The following is a 16,769-nucleotide window of genomic DNA, read 5'->3' on the forward strand; positions in this document are numbered from 1 at the left end:
ATGGGATTTCCATTGCAAGCGTTTCTATAAAAAGCTTACATCTGAAATTATGGGTGAATATAACTAGTTTGTTCGTGAAAATGAAGTCAGCTATCTCAGAGAATTAAATGAATTTATCTTTGCTTACAATTGTGACAATCTAGAAGCTTTTCCCTCCCTCTCTGTGTTTACCATACAAGGTAAAGATACATTAATGCATGTAGTATAACACGAAATAATGTAGAACAAATACTTTATTCATATACACAATATGCTTATTACAATAACTCCAATGATGATGATTACGATGCTCTTTCAAAGTCCATTTTGGACGATGTACATATGCCTTCCCGAAGGGGTGACTCAAGCATCACGCGCCCGTTCAGTTACTATTCTACCCGTCGGCTACACTATAGATTTTACCAGCATCATTCCCTCCAAAAGAAAAGTCGTCTTTGGACGTCAATACAACAAAAATCAAAGTAAACTAAGTACATCAATGCATAAATACTAAACAGAGGGATGCATCCCTGGCGTGGTGGCCGTCTGCGCCCTCAACTCGTTCAGCTCTGCCCGTAGTTTGTAGACTTGCTCTTTCCTAACTTCCTGTTCTGATTCTGCTTCCATATGAAGCTCTAAAGCTGATTGCATTATCCTTGCAATTTCTCCCAACTCTTTCTCTTTCTCTGCCGCCACTTGTTCCTTTTTTGCTGCTACTTGTTCCTTTTTTGCTACCAACTTCTATAGCTGACTTTGTCTGTCTAATAGGGCTGCCCTCTCAGATTCCCAGGATGCCCTCTCCGTGGCTAACTTGGCAGCTGACTCCTCCCGAGCCCTCTCAGCTGCTACCTGATCTACCTGGCTCCTCCAAAGGGTGTAATACGCCTCCCTGTATAACTTCACTATCTCATGAGTCAAAGCCTCTTCTCGGCTCTCCATACCAAGGTCTCTCGTTATGGCCCAGTCTCGTCGCATCTTTGTAGGCTCCACATTCGGCCAGCCTCGCTCCTCAAAATAGACTGTAAAGGCAACTGGGCATCCTAATCTCATAAAGGATATCACTCCCTCCAGCTCCTTTACTACGGAGTCCAACGTCTAATTCTCTGCAGAAGCAAACACTTGGTGAGCTCGAGTCGCTAGAGCTGCTACATCAACAAGAAATGCCTCTCTCATCCCTACCTCTTGTGCTACTGGATGTTCCTGCTGCACACCCATAACCCTCTCCACTGCTTACCATACGCTCCACAGTGCTAGGCGGTAGCCCCTCAACCTATGTTTGCCCAACCTCCTGTGTCTATAATGGGTTCTCCTCCAGAACTGCTTCCCACGTGGGTGTCGGCAAGTACGTCACCCAAGGTGCCGGAGTACAGTGGAACCGCATACTCAAGTAAGCACTTAGCTTCTGAGTTCGGCTCTCTGTCTCGCTCAGGTGATGCCATCAATGTCGTATCTACCGTAACCACTGCCAGTACCTCTAATACCCCTATCTCTATGTCCATCTCAATATTAGGTACCAATGTCTCATCTCCTACCTCTAGTAAAGTCTCACGAGCCGGCTCCATTGTTACTTCCGGAGCAGCTATCTCCGTTGGTAATGGGTGTACCTTCGCTACTGCCTCCGGAATAGCTCGTGTCTCTATGGTGGGTTACATCGCAACTGAAATTGGTGTCATCACCACTGGCTGCCTAAGCTAACCAAAACCCAGAATACCATGTATGCCAACAGGAGCCAAATGTGTCGTAGCTGAGAGTACAGGTCGTGGGAATCTCAATGGCGTAGCTGTAATCACCTCTACCTCCTCAGCCTCTTCCCCTTCCCCATCGGTTCCACTCTCCTCCGAAGAAGTCTCCTCTCGACCACTATCTGTGTTTCCATCATTTGGCCTCGGCCGTTTCTGTCCGATGGTCTTGGTGTCACGTGTATCCAAATGCCTCCATTGCATAATTGGTGGTTTGCCAGGTGCGAGTGGTCCCAGTTTGGCCTCTAGTGCATCATTCGGGATCATCCGTGTTGTTGCCTCCAGGAATAGGCCGATGGCATAATGCGGCATGTAGAAGGTCTTGTGCTGCAATTTCATGAATTCCAACATTCGTTCGGCCAACAATGCTGCCCAGTCATATACCCTGCCATGCAAAATTCAGTTCATCATCGCTACATATAGAAATGAAATATTCGAGGCACGGCTCGAACCTGTGAGGCGAATCTTCACGATGTCCATCAAACAATGCTAGTAGCCTTCCTGAATATTAGATTTCTTCAACCCCCCGCCCTTTGATGTGTCTGAAAGGGCCTCCTGCTCTGCTTGCGACAAGTCTCCGCACACGAGCTGTATCAATTGCATCTTCACTTCCTGGCTCATCTTTTTAGGCTTACTTTCTATTTTCCTCCCTCCTTGAACATGGCTAGGTATCCCAAATACTTGTGTAAAATCAGCCGGTTTGAATGACACTACTATGTTGCAACCAAGATATTCAAATGTACTGGTTCGAGAGAACCTGTTATATGTTTTTATCATTATGCGTAGAAACCCTTCGTAGTCCTTGATACAAAATACTAGCATTTGCACCACCCATTCTACCTGTGCTTTCCAGATATTAGCCTTCACCTGGTGGTTGTCTGGAGTCTCCTGCCACCACTTCCGGCATTCTGCACCATTTAACCCTTCGAATGTAACACTATGCACTGTAGGAATATATGTTGCAGCCGTCTATTTTGGTTGCTTTCCTTTCTTCTTACTTGGACCTGTACTGGTCCCTCCTACCACACAGACCCCTGATGGCAATGTCTTCACATTCCTGTTCATGGCTGAGTCTTTGTCTAGTTTCTTTTTCCAAGCCCTGTCACTTCTTTGTCATTTTGTTGGATAGATCACAAACCACTAGGTCAGTTACTTCTCCATACAACTTGTTACAAAATCCCTCTCCTCAGTTAGCATCTGTATGGATCCATACAACCATCCTTCAAGCTTTGTGAACGACTTTTCTTGTATGGCTTACAATATTTCCTCCTAGTATTTCCTGTAGTTCTTTCCCTGCAGTACGGTTATAAGTTTTTAATTCTCTTATGCCATCTTGGTCGTACGGTGATCTATTCTAGAAATGCCATACTATTTCTCCAATGACTTTGCGCCTTCCTGTTGATATATCTTATCCCTCGTAGGGCTATACGGCCAAGGCTCTTTCCTCTAATACTTGTACAGGCTCTGGTAATGCGATGAGTGTTCGGATCATGCAATCTCCTCTTGGGTGTAGGGTGATGTGCTGTTTCCCTTCCTTCCAATCGTACGGGCTTCTTTTCCACCTTTCTTCTAGCCGTACGGTTTTCTTTTTCACCTCCACAGTTGCGGGCCGTACGGTCCTTTTTTTACTTTTGCAATCCCCGACTATACGAACTTTTCCTTTCTGCCGTACAGCTCACCGTACGGTGTTTGTTCTATCTCCTTTCCCTGCTTTAGATTGTCCTCCGTACGATGTTCCTTTGTTCTGTGCGGCCAAGTTTCCTCTGCAATTGCCATACGGTCCTCTTTGTTTGACAAGCTTGCCGTACGGTCCTTACACCTGGTTTCTCCTCTTCACCGGGTCACTTTACTCGCCAGAATAACTCAACTTCTTACCATCGTACGTCATACGGCCCACAGACTTAACTATTGTTTCTCTTTTATAGCTGTACGGTGGCTTTAATATATAGACAAGGTGTCCTTAAGGCCGTATGGCAAGCCATACTTTCCATTAATTGTTTTAATGACTATTGTTTAATTTCACAATCATATTCCAAATTTGCTTCCGTACTCCTTTAATACTTCAATCTTTTATTACTTTATGACTTCGCACTTAAAAATTATGTTCAACTCTATTTTATTTAGTTATTTTACATATATACATTATGTACAATTGCTTTTCTTTCTCAATTGTTTGACGGCAGAAAAACATTTCTCTCATGATATATTTTTAATTTCGACCCATTCACTGCGTCTAGTATTTCTTTCCCGTCCAACATCCATAACTTGATTGCCCCGTTATCGCTAACTTCCCATATCTTGTATGGTTCGACCCATTTAACTTTGAACTTTTCAGGTCTGATTTCGTTCTATCCGTTATACTTCAACACTAACGGTTGCAGGCACAGTGGGCCAATCTTGTTTTTAATCCCTCGAAAGCTTCATTATGTTCAGCTTCCCATGTTTCGCCCTTGTAGGTGAGTTTATCCAGCAAGTATGAAACTTTTGCAAAGTTCTTAATAAATCTTTGGTAATAACCGATGTGCCCTAAAAATGACTTCACTTCTGATACATTTGTCGAGGGTGGCATCTCCAAGATTACACGGATCTTGTTCGGATCCGTCTTCAACCCTGCTTTACAAACTATGTGTCCAAGCAACTTTCCCTGTAGCACCATGAACCTGCACTTCTTTGGGTCCAACGCCAATCTTGCTCGTCTGCACCTCTCCATGAATTCTGCGAGTGCCGTTATGTGTTTATCCTCTTCGCTAAAGATTGACTAGTCATCTAGGAATGCTTTAAAACTTCCAACAGACATTTTATCAAATATATGTAAGATAATCCTTTGAAATGTCACCGGGGCATTGCACAATCCAAACGACATCCTGTTGTATGCATATACTCCATCTTTCACAATGAATGTTGTTTTTAATTTGTCTTCCTCAGCGATGGATATCTGATTGTACCCCAAGAATCCGTCGATGAATGAATAAATCTCATGCCCTACTACTTCCTCCAAGATGCTATCCGTAAATGGTATTGAGAACGGGTCTTTAATTGTCACCACGTTTAGACATCAGAAGTCCACGCATATTCTTATTTGCATTGTGTCCTTTTTCAGAGATATCACGATCAGTGATACCCACTCACTCGTCTGCACTCTAAAAATGATTCCTGCCTCCAGCATCCTATTGATTTCTTTCGTGACCCTTGCGGCATAGTTTTTATTCATTCGGTATGGTCGTTTCCATACAGGTACTGCACCTTCGATCAATGGTATCCAATGGACAAATAGCTCTAGTAGCACTCCTTTTAAGTCTTTATACGTCCAAGCGAAAACATCCTTCTACTCCATAAATATTTTGAATGCTGCCGCTTTTAAAATTTGGTTCCAATCATCTCCTACGAGAATGTTTTTCAGATTTTCCTCATCATCCAAGTTCATTTTTTTCACCGTAGGCTCTTCATACTTCATCGGTTTATCTTCACTGAACTTATGGGCCGGTGTTTCATCCACCTGCGCTTCTCCCTCTTTCAGTTCGCTATAGTCCTTTGGAAACTCATTGCCTTCTTTTTCTTCCTCGATACCCAACATATTGCAGCTCGGAAAGAGCTCGTAATCTTCCATCTACTAGTGTAGCAGTCCATTCACCAAATCTAGGTCGTCATCAATCGACCCTCCTAATCTCAACACCCCTTCTTCATCTGGTTCCATCCTCTTTTTTCCTTTGTCATCACCCTCACCTTCGCCTTCTGAGTTTGACGACGCTGCCTCTTCCCCTACCATTTGTGTATGCAAATCAATTATGAATCTTCTGCCTCCGTGCTCCATGGATAGGGTGTTTCGTTTCCAATCATGTTTTACCTTTGCTTGCACCAACCACCCCCATCCAAGGATGGCGTCATACCCTCTTCTCTTCAACGGGATGACCACAAAATCTAGTAGCCAAGGGTTTTATCCCATGCTGATCTACTGCGAGTAACTGGAAAGTAAGTGGCCACATCGTGGGTTGTCCTAACTTTTTCCAAATATCTTCTGGTAGCACGTTCACACCCAATCCTCCGTCTACAATTGTATCTGTCAGCACAGTGCCCAAAATGCCCATCTCCACTACTGCCAGATGCCTTCCTGTCATAAGTGCCAGTAGCATCGGGTCTGCTGCTGTTGTTCCATTACTTTCCCTTCATGTTTCCTTCGTCACTCTCGGGGGCAGCGTCATATTCATAATAGTTGTTCGCAACTGTGGCATCATAAGAAGGTCATTTAATTTAATAGGAACTTTTGTTTGCATTATCTACCTCATCATATTTTGTTCCGCCAAGTTCCTTTTCGAAGTTTTGGCAATGCCTTTGACTTGTGATTTCCCTATGTTCATCTGCCTTTTTATCTCTGTTTGTGCTTTTTGTAGCCTCTCCTTCTCTTCTTCTACATTAGGGTATTTTGCTTTCTTCGCCTACTCTCGTGTGACCGTTGGGACCTTCTCATCACATGTTTCAATGCTTAATAGATTTACGCCTTGCTTTGGGCATTTTGAATCTTCGTGGTCCCCCGGACCACACCATCTGCATAGTAGCTGCGGCGTCTCCTTCGTAGTACAGTCTCTAGCGAAGTGGCCCCAGAGATTGCACACACGACACTGAATCATCAGCCATTCACTCACGTCGTACTATATTCAACTCCGGCCTCCATTGTTATTGTTGTTATTGCCACCCCTTCCGCGTCTATTATTGTTGCGATATCCTCCCGAAGTTGCATCATTGCTTGTGTTGTTTCCGGTGGACACTTCTTGTGTTAGTAACACCTGCTGGTGTCCTTTTGATTTCATGTTAAACGGGCACTCCTTTAGGGAATGTCCCACAACCTGGCAGATGTCACAAAACTGTTTCTTCGGGCATGAGCCCTTTGTATGGCCATCCTCTTTATAGTCTGTGCACCACAGTTCTCCCTTCACTGTGTTCGGATTCTTCTTCAAATTTTTAAATTCTTTCATCATTCAAAGCATATCTTTCTGTAATGCTCGAACCTTTTTGTTCGATTCCTCGTCAATACTGCTACTTTCAAAGGATGAATCGTCTGAATCCGACAATTTATTCTTTTTCTTCTTACTTGTCTTTTGTTCACTTTCTAAATCCATCGCATGATAATATGCATTGGCGGACGACGCGGGTGGTACAATCTTCATCTTCTTTTTCAAAGCCGATTGTAGCCCCTCCACAAACCATCGTTTCTTCAATCCGTCCGCCAATTGACTTTCCATCTTCCCAACCAGCTCTTTCAGCCGTCTAGCATAGGCTCGGATCGTTTCATTCTTTTCTTGCCTGGTGCTATATATCTCCGCTATTATTTCATTATCATCCCGTAGCAATTGGAACTCTGTTATGAACTCTTTTCTAACATCTGCCCATATAGTCAGTTTCTGAGGGTCGACATTCAAAAACCAATCAATTGCCACACCCCATAGGGTTGCTGGGAATTGTCTGACCCAATCGTCCTCGTCCATCATGCCATTTGCTGTCCATATGGTTTCGCACGTCTTGCAATGTCTGATTGGATCTACCATTCCATCACCATTAAACTTCAGTAATTTTTCTTTGGGACTTGCCATCACTACTTTCTTTTGATTCTTAGGTACTTGCTGAGCACCCGCGCTGTTCAAAGTACCCACACTGTTCTGAGTACCCGCGTTGTTCTATACAACCGCCTTGCTTCGAACAATCGTCCTACCTCTGACAACCGCATTACTTGGTGAGAAAAGATCTTCCTCAAGTGAAGTTGTTCGATTCTTTTCCTCTATCCTATCGTTGGGTGTATCGGTAACAAAGAGTTCACTCCACGCTCGTGCTCCCTCGGCACTTCGAGCCGTGCGAGTTGCTTCTCTTTCGTTCGGTTGCTCTACCCTCAGCGTATACAGGTAAATGAACTCCTCTCTTGTTTCTTCCACCAAATTCAATCACTGTCGAGTCTCCTTCAATAATTCCTCAGTACTCCTCAGCCTACTAGGTGAGTGCACTCCCTCCATCTGTGCCCCTTCACCCCCTTGGTGTCCGTTGGTAATCTGTTGAAGATTTTGTATGCGCTCTGCTTGCTGTGCTAAAATTAAAACTTCTTGTGCTGTACGTATTTCATCTTTGTCTTTTACCTTGTTCTTATCCTTGTTAAGCAAATTCGGCATTAATCTTCATAACATTCGTTCGTTCCAAGTTCGTCTAGCAACGACGCCAACTGTTTACGGTACAGGGTAAAGATACTTTAACGCATGTATAGCACAAAATAACGCAGAACAGATACTTTATTCATATACGCAATATGCTTATTACAATAACTCCAATGATGATGATTACAATGCTCCTTCAAAGTCCATTCCAGACGATTTACATATACCTTCTCGAAGGGGTGACTCAAGCGTCACGCACTCGTTCAGATACTATTCTACCCGTCGGCTACACTATAGATTTTACTAACACCACTCTGTCCTATTTTTGGCTTGTAAACTTGTTTCTTCCTTGTATTGCACATTACTTCTATTGCTGATGGATATGGGATTTCAACTGCAAGCATAATAGATGACACCTGAAAGCATGCCTGAACATAATTGGTTTGTTTATCAAAATGACATTAGCTGTTTTGTATAGTTAAATGGGTTAATTAAAAATTGACATTATAATTGTTAAATTGTGCATTCCCCCTGCCTTTGTTGAACTGTGGTTTGAGAGGCAAGCTGTAGGTCATGGATGTGCAATGTGTAGTAGTCAAATGGGAAAACAATAATAGAGTACTTCAACATTTTCTGAGTGTATTGTTGAACTGAAGCTGGAATGTGAACAGTGATCTCATCATTTTCTATTATGCTAGAGTAGTCACGCATTTTCTATCTGGCTTATCCATCAGAGAGAAGAACATTTTAATTTTCCACACTTTTCTTTGGTTTCCTAGAGTAATTGTTGTTCCTTCCGTGTTGCAGTCAGGTTCCCTGTTGATTTTCATTTTTTCCCTATTCTATTTCTGCTAAATCCCATTTCTCAATTCATAGAGGAAGCCAATAAAAATTCCATAAACTGTTATCATACAAAAGCACAGCTCCTTTCACTTGCAGAGGGGAACTGTCAAATCAAGTTAGCTAGAATCCCTGTTCCACTACTGGAGAAGAGTCAAAATTCCATCATTTGTCAAAAGTAATTGCTGAGGTGATAATAAATTCCAAAAACTTTGTGGTGGCTCTATTTTATTTTAAATGCACGGAGAAATTGATTAACCACCCAAAGCAGCGCAGTAGAGTGATTGGTCGATATTTTCCCTTCCTAACATCATGAGCTCATCTTAATTGTTATATCAAACAATTACCATCAATCCTAGTAAATATGCTATGGGATTTTACTGTTCGCTTACATGTCAGAAAAACCACTGGATGACATGTTCAAAAGGTATTGTGGTTTCATATCAAGTTTGTATAGTATGGACAAGCATGTAGCTCATGCACCTTTTTTGAGAAATGTGTGGTGTTTTGCATAAATAAAATGGAGGAAAACATCATTTAAATATCAACTTATAAGAGAGCTTTCCCTAAAAAATCTGGAAATATCTGAAAAGAGAGCATCAGAGCCTGTGCCCTAAGAGGCAAAGATTTTTTTTTTTTTTTTGTAGCAAGTTTTTTTCAAACAATTATAACCAAATCCTTTTTTAAGACCTCAGTGCCCTTAGGTTGAGTGAGGAGCTGTGTTGACGAAAGGTTGCCTTACATTTTCTCTACAAAAGGGAACCAATGGAAGGCAACCAGATTGTATGCACAAAAGTTGCTGCAATTCTCGATCATCCAAGTACTAACTTAACTAGGCATGGTGGGTAATGAATACATATTGTTTTTCAGCCTGAAAGTATGGATAAAGGACTTGCATTTATATCCACAAAAGGCATCACTTAATGATTTGTTTGTCACACAAAATCCATGAAGAATCTGACTCATCAACCATATTGAGCCTCAATTTGACAATAGTGGCTATGCTGCAATGAAAACAAACAAAATAACAAGGGACAGTTTTTAAAAAATTGACAGAGTACAAAAAATCCCCTTTGTATGCTTTTTGATTTATCATAGCTGCATAACCACTGCCCAATTCGACTGCCAAGCCTTGACGAAGCACAAAAGCATCTTGATTTTCATCATGATATTGTAAGATGCATCATGTCCCATGAATAGGAGTTTGTTGCATTTTTCTTGTTCTATTTTAAACTATGCATCTTGTACTGTGAGATGAAGAAATAAAATCAGATTTTAACACATCTTGTGACATAATTTTATTAATCACAGAATTTTATTCTTGGGCTTATTTGATTGATCACTTGTATGTAATTATTACCCAACTTCAAAAGTATGTTTTTTATCTCAAGACTAAGCTTGTAGCTTTATGTTACCATCTTCAATTTTTGCGACTTGTCCTTGAAGCTTTGATGAAAACTTTGAATAGTTCTATTGTCGTTCCAATTTGAATAAAGGTCTAAATGTAACATTTTTCTTTTCTTCTGGTGATCTACAGGATGGGTAGGTGTTCAATACAATCAATAAAGAGTTAGTGCACAATAAATGGAGTAATGTTGTCTCTGTCCCAAAGTTCTAAGACTTTATTTCAATAGTGTTGGTGACCTGAATTACTTTCTTAATGAATAATTTTGCATGCATGCTGAGGTTTTTTCTTTTTTGATGCATAAATGGAGGTTTTATCAGGGGTCCCCACTTGCAATAAAATCCAGGACAAATTTAACACTGGCCAGAATATTTACAAAAACTGAAATTTGATTAGCCAGTTTTAATTCACCAGGGCCGTATTCTTTGGGTGGTCTGCCTCAAGCATTGTGAACATACATAGAAAGTAAGGGTGTAGCTTATCACAGATGCAAAGCAACCCTAGGCCAGTAAATAAACAAAAAGTGTTGCTCGCTTTCAGCTGCCATGCTCGGCAACCAAGCGCAACCATGGAATGCACACCAGATCCTCATCTTTGTGTATATTGACATTCCTTTATGGGAACCAGTCATGATATACGTGCAGCCAACTGTTCAATATAGATTGAGCCTAGCCTATCAAAGACACAATGTGACCCTAGACCAGTAAAAAACAATAAGTGTTGCTGCCTTGCAGCTTCCTTGCTCAGCAAACAAGGACAACCATAGATAAGCACACCAAATACCTAGTAATAATTGGCATTCCTCTATAGGAATCAGTTGCAATATATATACATGAAACTTCTAAATATAGAATGGGCCTGTCTTCTTGTTAGTAGATTAGCTCTCAGTGGTGCAAGGCCTTCATGTCTGGATATCAATTCCCCACCCATTGGGTTTTGAATGGTATGCATCCATGCACAACTGGTCAATGCACCATAAGATTACCTGAATGAATCAATCTGATGTTCCCAGTTCCCACAGATCCTATCAAACTACCATCTTTGGTGCCAAATACAATCTACTATTTTCAAGCATTGGCCCTACAAAGCGATTAAGACTCATAAAGTTTCATGACATTCAAGTCTTGTTGTGCCTTAAGACTCACTCCCATCCCTGACTGAATTCATTATTCACCGTGAAATTTTTGACCAAGCCAGTCCTACCCTCCATTTCTTCATGTCCAACATTTGCACTAGACTTACTCTCCTCAGGTATCTCTAGAATAAACTTTTAAAATAGGAGGGGTGGACAAGAGCTGGTGACTAAGTTGCTAGTCTCCCCCTACATTTGGTAATGTTCCACATCACCCTAACTATATGCGACTACTTGGTATAGTCCTCCAACAGGGCAAATTGTACAAGATACCAAGCTTGGTGTTGGTAGTGAATCTCAAATGCATGACAAACTACATGCCCTGTACGGTCATCGTATGGATAGTTGGACAAATGTTATGGAATTCGTGGATTTTCTCTTCCCCTCAACATACAGAACACACCTCTACCCTACCACCATAGGGTTGTGTTTGACTAATCCCTTATGACAACTTGAACTACCAGTCCGTATGATGTTAGTATTTACCATACAACACAAACTTGCTCACGGTCACATAGTCTGTATGACATAAATGAAGGACCCCTACCAAGTGCATGTGATTGTACAATCATCTACTTCGACTCAACATATGAACAATGGGTTGTACATCAATTTGTCTCCCTTGCATGATGTGTTCGAACGTTGATTACCAAATTCGAATGCAAGTATAACATAGAGCACAAAACAATAAACCAATGCACTTAAAACAATGAGTCTGGAAACTTACATATGTTAGAGGAATTTTATTATTAATGATAGCACTTCAGATTACATCAATTCGGACCAGGAGAAAATAGGGTGATGAGTTACTTCCAGAAAAAACTGCAAATAACAAGTAGGGAGGGTCTTTCACCTTTGAAATGGTAGACACTGAAATCCAACAAAAATCCGTACATACAAAGACAATATTGAATCTGCATACCTACTACAACAATAAACCTGGCTTTATATATGGCTTTGGGGAAAGTTCCCAAAGGAAAAGGTGTTGACACGGCCACAATGTTACCAACAAGAAAAATTAAAAGGGCCTGAGAGAAAATAAATTTGATTTCAAGGCCATACACAAAATCAGTAAATTAAATTATTTAATAATGTCAGGGACATTACAATCATCCAAGCCTAAGAGTTTCTTGCCCTCAAGAAGTTGCAGACTTGGATTCACTAGAATATGCTTGCCTTCCCAAGTGGCATCCTCTATCAACAAAACCTTCCATCACACACAAAATCCCTTGTCTTTGTACAACCTTAGCTACTTCTCTTTGACGTTGATGATCTTAGCCAATTCCAAAATTAGTTTTCCCTCTTCGTCAATGGGTGGCGATTCCTTTAACATTGTGACATGTTTCCTAACGACTTTCTTGAGACTTGTTACATGAATTTTTTTGTAAATTTGACTCCCCTTAGGAAGTTCCAACTCATAGGCAACTTTGCCCACCCTTCGACCCACCCTATAGGGTCCATATAAACATGGCTTCAACTTCTCCTTACCACATATCTTCTAGGAGTATTCTTTGTACAGTTGAAGCCGAAGGTATACCAGATCGCCTACCTTAAAACTTTGCTCAATCCATTGTTGGTTGAAATACATTTCCTACTAGTTCTAAGCCCTCTGTAGGTTATCTTTGAGAGATCTCAAGATATCCAAACTCTCCAGTAGCCAATCTTGGGCAGTCGATGTGCAATTGTCCCCAACGCCAGTTCTGCGAATGATAAAGTTTCATAAACATAGAATGCCTTGAAGGGTGCCATACCTATCGACATGTGCTAGGGGTATTGTAGCAATGTTATCCCAAATGTAACCAACGAACCCATGCCTTTTGCGGTGCTTAAACATAGTTCCCAAGATATTCCTCTAGTCGTTTGTTCACAATCTTCTCTCGTCCATCTATTTGTGAGTGGTAGCTTGTGTTTGGTGACAATTTTATTCCCACCAACTGAAACAATTCCATCCAAAAGGTGCTGAGAAAGTGACTATCTCTGTCACTAACTATGTTCCATGGAAGATCATGCAAGAATAATAGCTCGACAACTTGAGTTGCCAAGAATTTGGTGGAGATGGCAAAGAAATGGGCATATTTGGTCAAACGATCTATAGCGACAAAGATGCAATCCTTTCCTTGCACTTTGGGAAGCTTGACAATGAAATTCATCTAAATGCTATCCCACTTTTGGTTTGGGATTAGTAATGGTTGAAGAAGTCTCGTAGGTAAGGTGTGCCTAGATTTGTTCTGTTGGCAAGTGGAGCATTCCTATTCATGCTATAGAATGTCATTTTTAATGTTCCTCCAAGAAAATCTTTCCTAGATTTGTTTGTAGATTGTTAAGTACCCTGGGTGTCCCGCTAAGTGTGAGTCATGCATTTCTTTTAGAATTATCTACTTCATCTTGGACTCGAGTACCAAATAGATTCTACCCATATAGTAAATGATGTTGTCAACCACTTTCTATCTGTCATCTCACACTTGACAATTCATTAGCTGGCATGCAAACGTATTCTTGGAGTATTCAACCAATACATGCCTTCCAATTTGTCAAAATCTAGGATAAAGAACATATGGCAGGCGTTCTTGATAAGGCATCGACCACATTATATTTCCCTTCACATACTCAATATCAAAATCAAATGCTTGGATTTTTATCACCCACTTCTGTTGTTCATTCAAATCCCCCCGCTCCAAGAAATATCTGAAGATGCTGTGATTTGTTCCCATGACAAACTTTTCTCTAACAAGGTGTTGTCAAAACTTTGTCACTGTATGCATGATGGCGAACATCTCCTTGTCATACATGGAGTACAATTGTTCTACTTCTGAGAGCTTCCAATTCTCGAATGTGGAGCATTCCAACATATGCTATAAAGCATCATTTTTAAGGCCCTTCCAAGAAAACCTTTCCATATTGTTATCCCAGGTGTCTCGCCAAGGGTGAGTCATGCATTTCTTCTAGAATTCTTTCCTTCATCTTGGACTCAAGTACCAAATAGATTCTACCCTTGTAGTAAATAATTATGTCAATCACCTTGTATTTGTCATCCTACATTGGACGATCCACTAGCTAGCACACAAATGTATGCTTGGAGTATTCAAATGCCTTAGATGTTCTTCATACATCTTGTTGTAGATGAGTATGTCATCAATGAACACCAATAGGAACTTGTGCAACTCCTTGTGGAAGTTGTGATTCATGTAGAATTGGAAGGTGGTCAAAGCATTGGTTAGCCCAAATGACATGATTAAGTGTTTATAATAGCAACGAAAAGTTGTCTTCTCCACGTCTTGCTCCCTCATGTGGATTTGTTGGTAGCATAAGTGAATATCTATATTGGAAAATAGAGTGCGCCACGTAATTTGTCCAACAACTTATCGATCTTGGGGATGGGGTACCTATTTTTTATGGTCATTTTGTTCAATGCACTTTAGTCCACACACATTGGGAGGGATCCATCATTCTTTATTAGTACTACTGACTATGCAAAGAGGCTAGAATTGGGCTTGATCCATCTTTTTGCAAGGAGCTCTTGGATCATCTTCACTATCTCATCCTTGAACTTCTTGGAATGGTGGTAGGGTGTGGTGATGACAAGCTTGGCTCTTTCATCCAACTCGATGGTGTGCTCAAAGCCACGATGTATAGGTATGCTAGGGGGATGTCAAAGAAAGACCATGCTATTCTTATCCAACATTGTTTGAAGCTCATCATCTTGGTAGTAAGTCTTCTACCCTTGTATAGGCTCTATGGAGACCAAGCAGTGTGTCGCCCAAGCAACATCATTATGTCCAAAGATTGCCTTCATCCATTGTGTTGAGATTTCCTTCAGGCTGTCATTTGACATTCCCCTTAGCAATACTGTTTTTCCATCCACTTCAAAAAACTTTTTCCTCTTAAAAATTTATGTGTACTCGTTAGAGTCTCCATTCATTGGATGGCCAATATGACCTCCATGTCATCAAGATCTACAACAAAGAAGTCATTTGTCACTGTGTGGTTCCGTATGGTAATGCTCAAATATGAAACTAGATGAGTACATGACAAGAGATTTCCTCCTGCCACCTTGACTTGAAACTCTATGTGTGCCTCTGTGTGCAAACGCCTTTGGTTCACAAGTGATAAGTTGATGAAGTTGAGTATGGCTCCATTGTCGAGCATGACCAAGACCTACTGCCCCTGGAGTGTACCCTGTATTTGGAATATTGTGCACCTCAGATTACCTATCAGTGTTGCGATGGTACCTCCTCACCATACCTCTGTGTTGATACTTCTGTGTGGTGTATGTTAAGCTCCTTAGAAGCTTGTTGACCAAGTCCCTTAGGCTTAGTTTCCTCATCCAACTTTGTAGGACAACACCTTAGTGTAATGGATGTTCCCTTTTCCTAAGCATTGGTGTCCTGGTTCCCATGGCTCCTTATTAGTAAATCAGAGTTTCCTCCTGATCTCTGTCTGGTGGCCTCATCCAATGATGCCTTCTTTGGATTGGGTTTATTGTCTTTCTTTTTCAAAGCGAGGGGTGGCTAGGGGTGCGAGTAACTCTTGGAAGAAGAAGAAGAGGATGTTGCCATGTCACGTGTCTTCTTGATTGCTTCGGTAAGCATGATGGGGTTGAATCCTTTCACCCAACCCTTCAAAGGTTCAATCATCCCATCAATGAACAACACAATCAATCGCCTCTTTGAGATATCTATTGCTAGTATGGATAGTCTCTGGAATTTTTTATATAACTATCGACTGATCTAGATTGCTTTAGTTGTGCCAACTCCTCAAAACTAATTTCTGGATCTTTTTCCTTGAAGTGGTCTATCGGCCTCTCCATGAATTCTTCAGAAGAGGTTATTTTATCATGGCCAAGGGCAACCATTCCATGATGTCACCATTTGGAGCAATCCCTTCGAAGTGAAGCACCATAATTTTGATTGCCTCATCCTTCAACATTGAATCAACCTAGAAATATATGTCTAACTTTTGTACCATGTACATGTGGAGATTGATCCAACTCTATCAAAGGAAGACAAATTTACCTTAACAGGACCCTCTACTTGAGGTCATCATTGTAGTGGGCATGACTACTGCCGCCATAAAATCTCATTACAGATCAACATAATCCTTGAAGGATGTCTCCTTCAAAGTACCCATTCCTCCAATCTTGCCTTTCTTGCTCTTGCATTTTCTTGAACGCGGACTCTCACTCTCTATGGGGTGCTTTGGTTCTTGAGGGAACATTGACATCAAAGCTTGACAGTGTGAAGGCTGAGGGTTTGCTCTTCTTCTGACAAAATTGTTGCCATGCCCAATTTGTTCTCCATTTATCTTCCCTTTTACCAATTTTTGCAATGTCTCTTCCATGAGCCTTTGTTGTTCTTCACCTCTGACCATGGTGTCTTTGAGTTGTGCTTGACTTCTAGTTAGTTCCCTCAATAATGCCATTACTGTAGTGGCAAGATCCTATGGCACATCCATTTGATCAACAAAATGGTACCTCCTTGTGTACACTTGCATCCACTACCGGGCAAGTTGGCAAAATCACCAACTTTGATACCACTATAATG

At 41.2% G+C, this 16,769-nt stretch overlaps 1 protein-coding gene across 1 annotated transcript in view; it reads left to right on the forward strand.

The window, feature by feature from the left end:
* The window catches only part of LOC149533024 (ribulose-phosphate 3-epimerase, cytoplasmic isoform-like), a 105,449-nt gene that overhangs the window by 19,811 nt on the left and 68,869 nt on the right, over positions 1-16,769 (forward strand). Inside the window, exon 3 of the mRNA XM_089803737.1 lies at positions 10,230-10,234. Within this exon, the coding sequence (XP_089659863.1) occupies positions 10,230-10,234 (5 nt within the window). The remainder of the gene's footprint in view (positions 1-10,229; positions 10,235-16,769) is intronic.

Source organism: Cupressus sempervirens, chromosome 10 (genome assembly GCF_028749045.1).
Source record: "Cupressus sempervirens isolate cs-2001-9-10 chromosome 10, ASM2874904v1, whole genome shotgun sequence".
Classification (NCBI taxonomy): domain Eukaryota; kingdom Viridiplantae; phylum Streptophyta; class Pinopsida; order Cupressales; family Cupressaceae; genus Cupressus; species Cupressus sempervirens.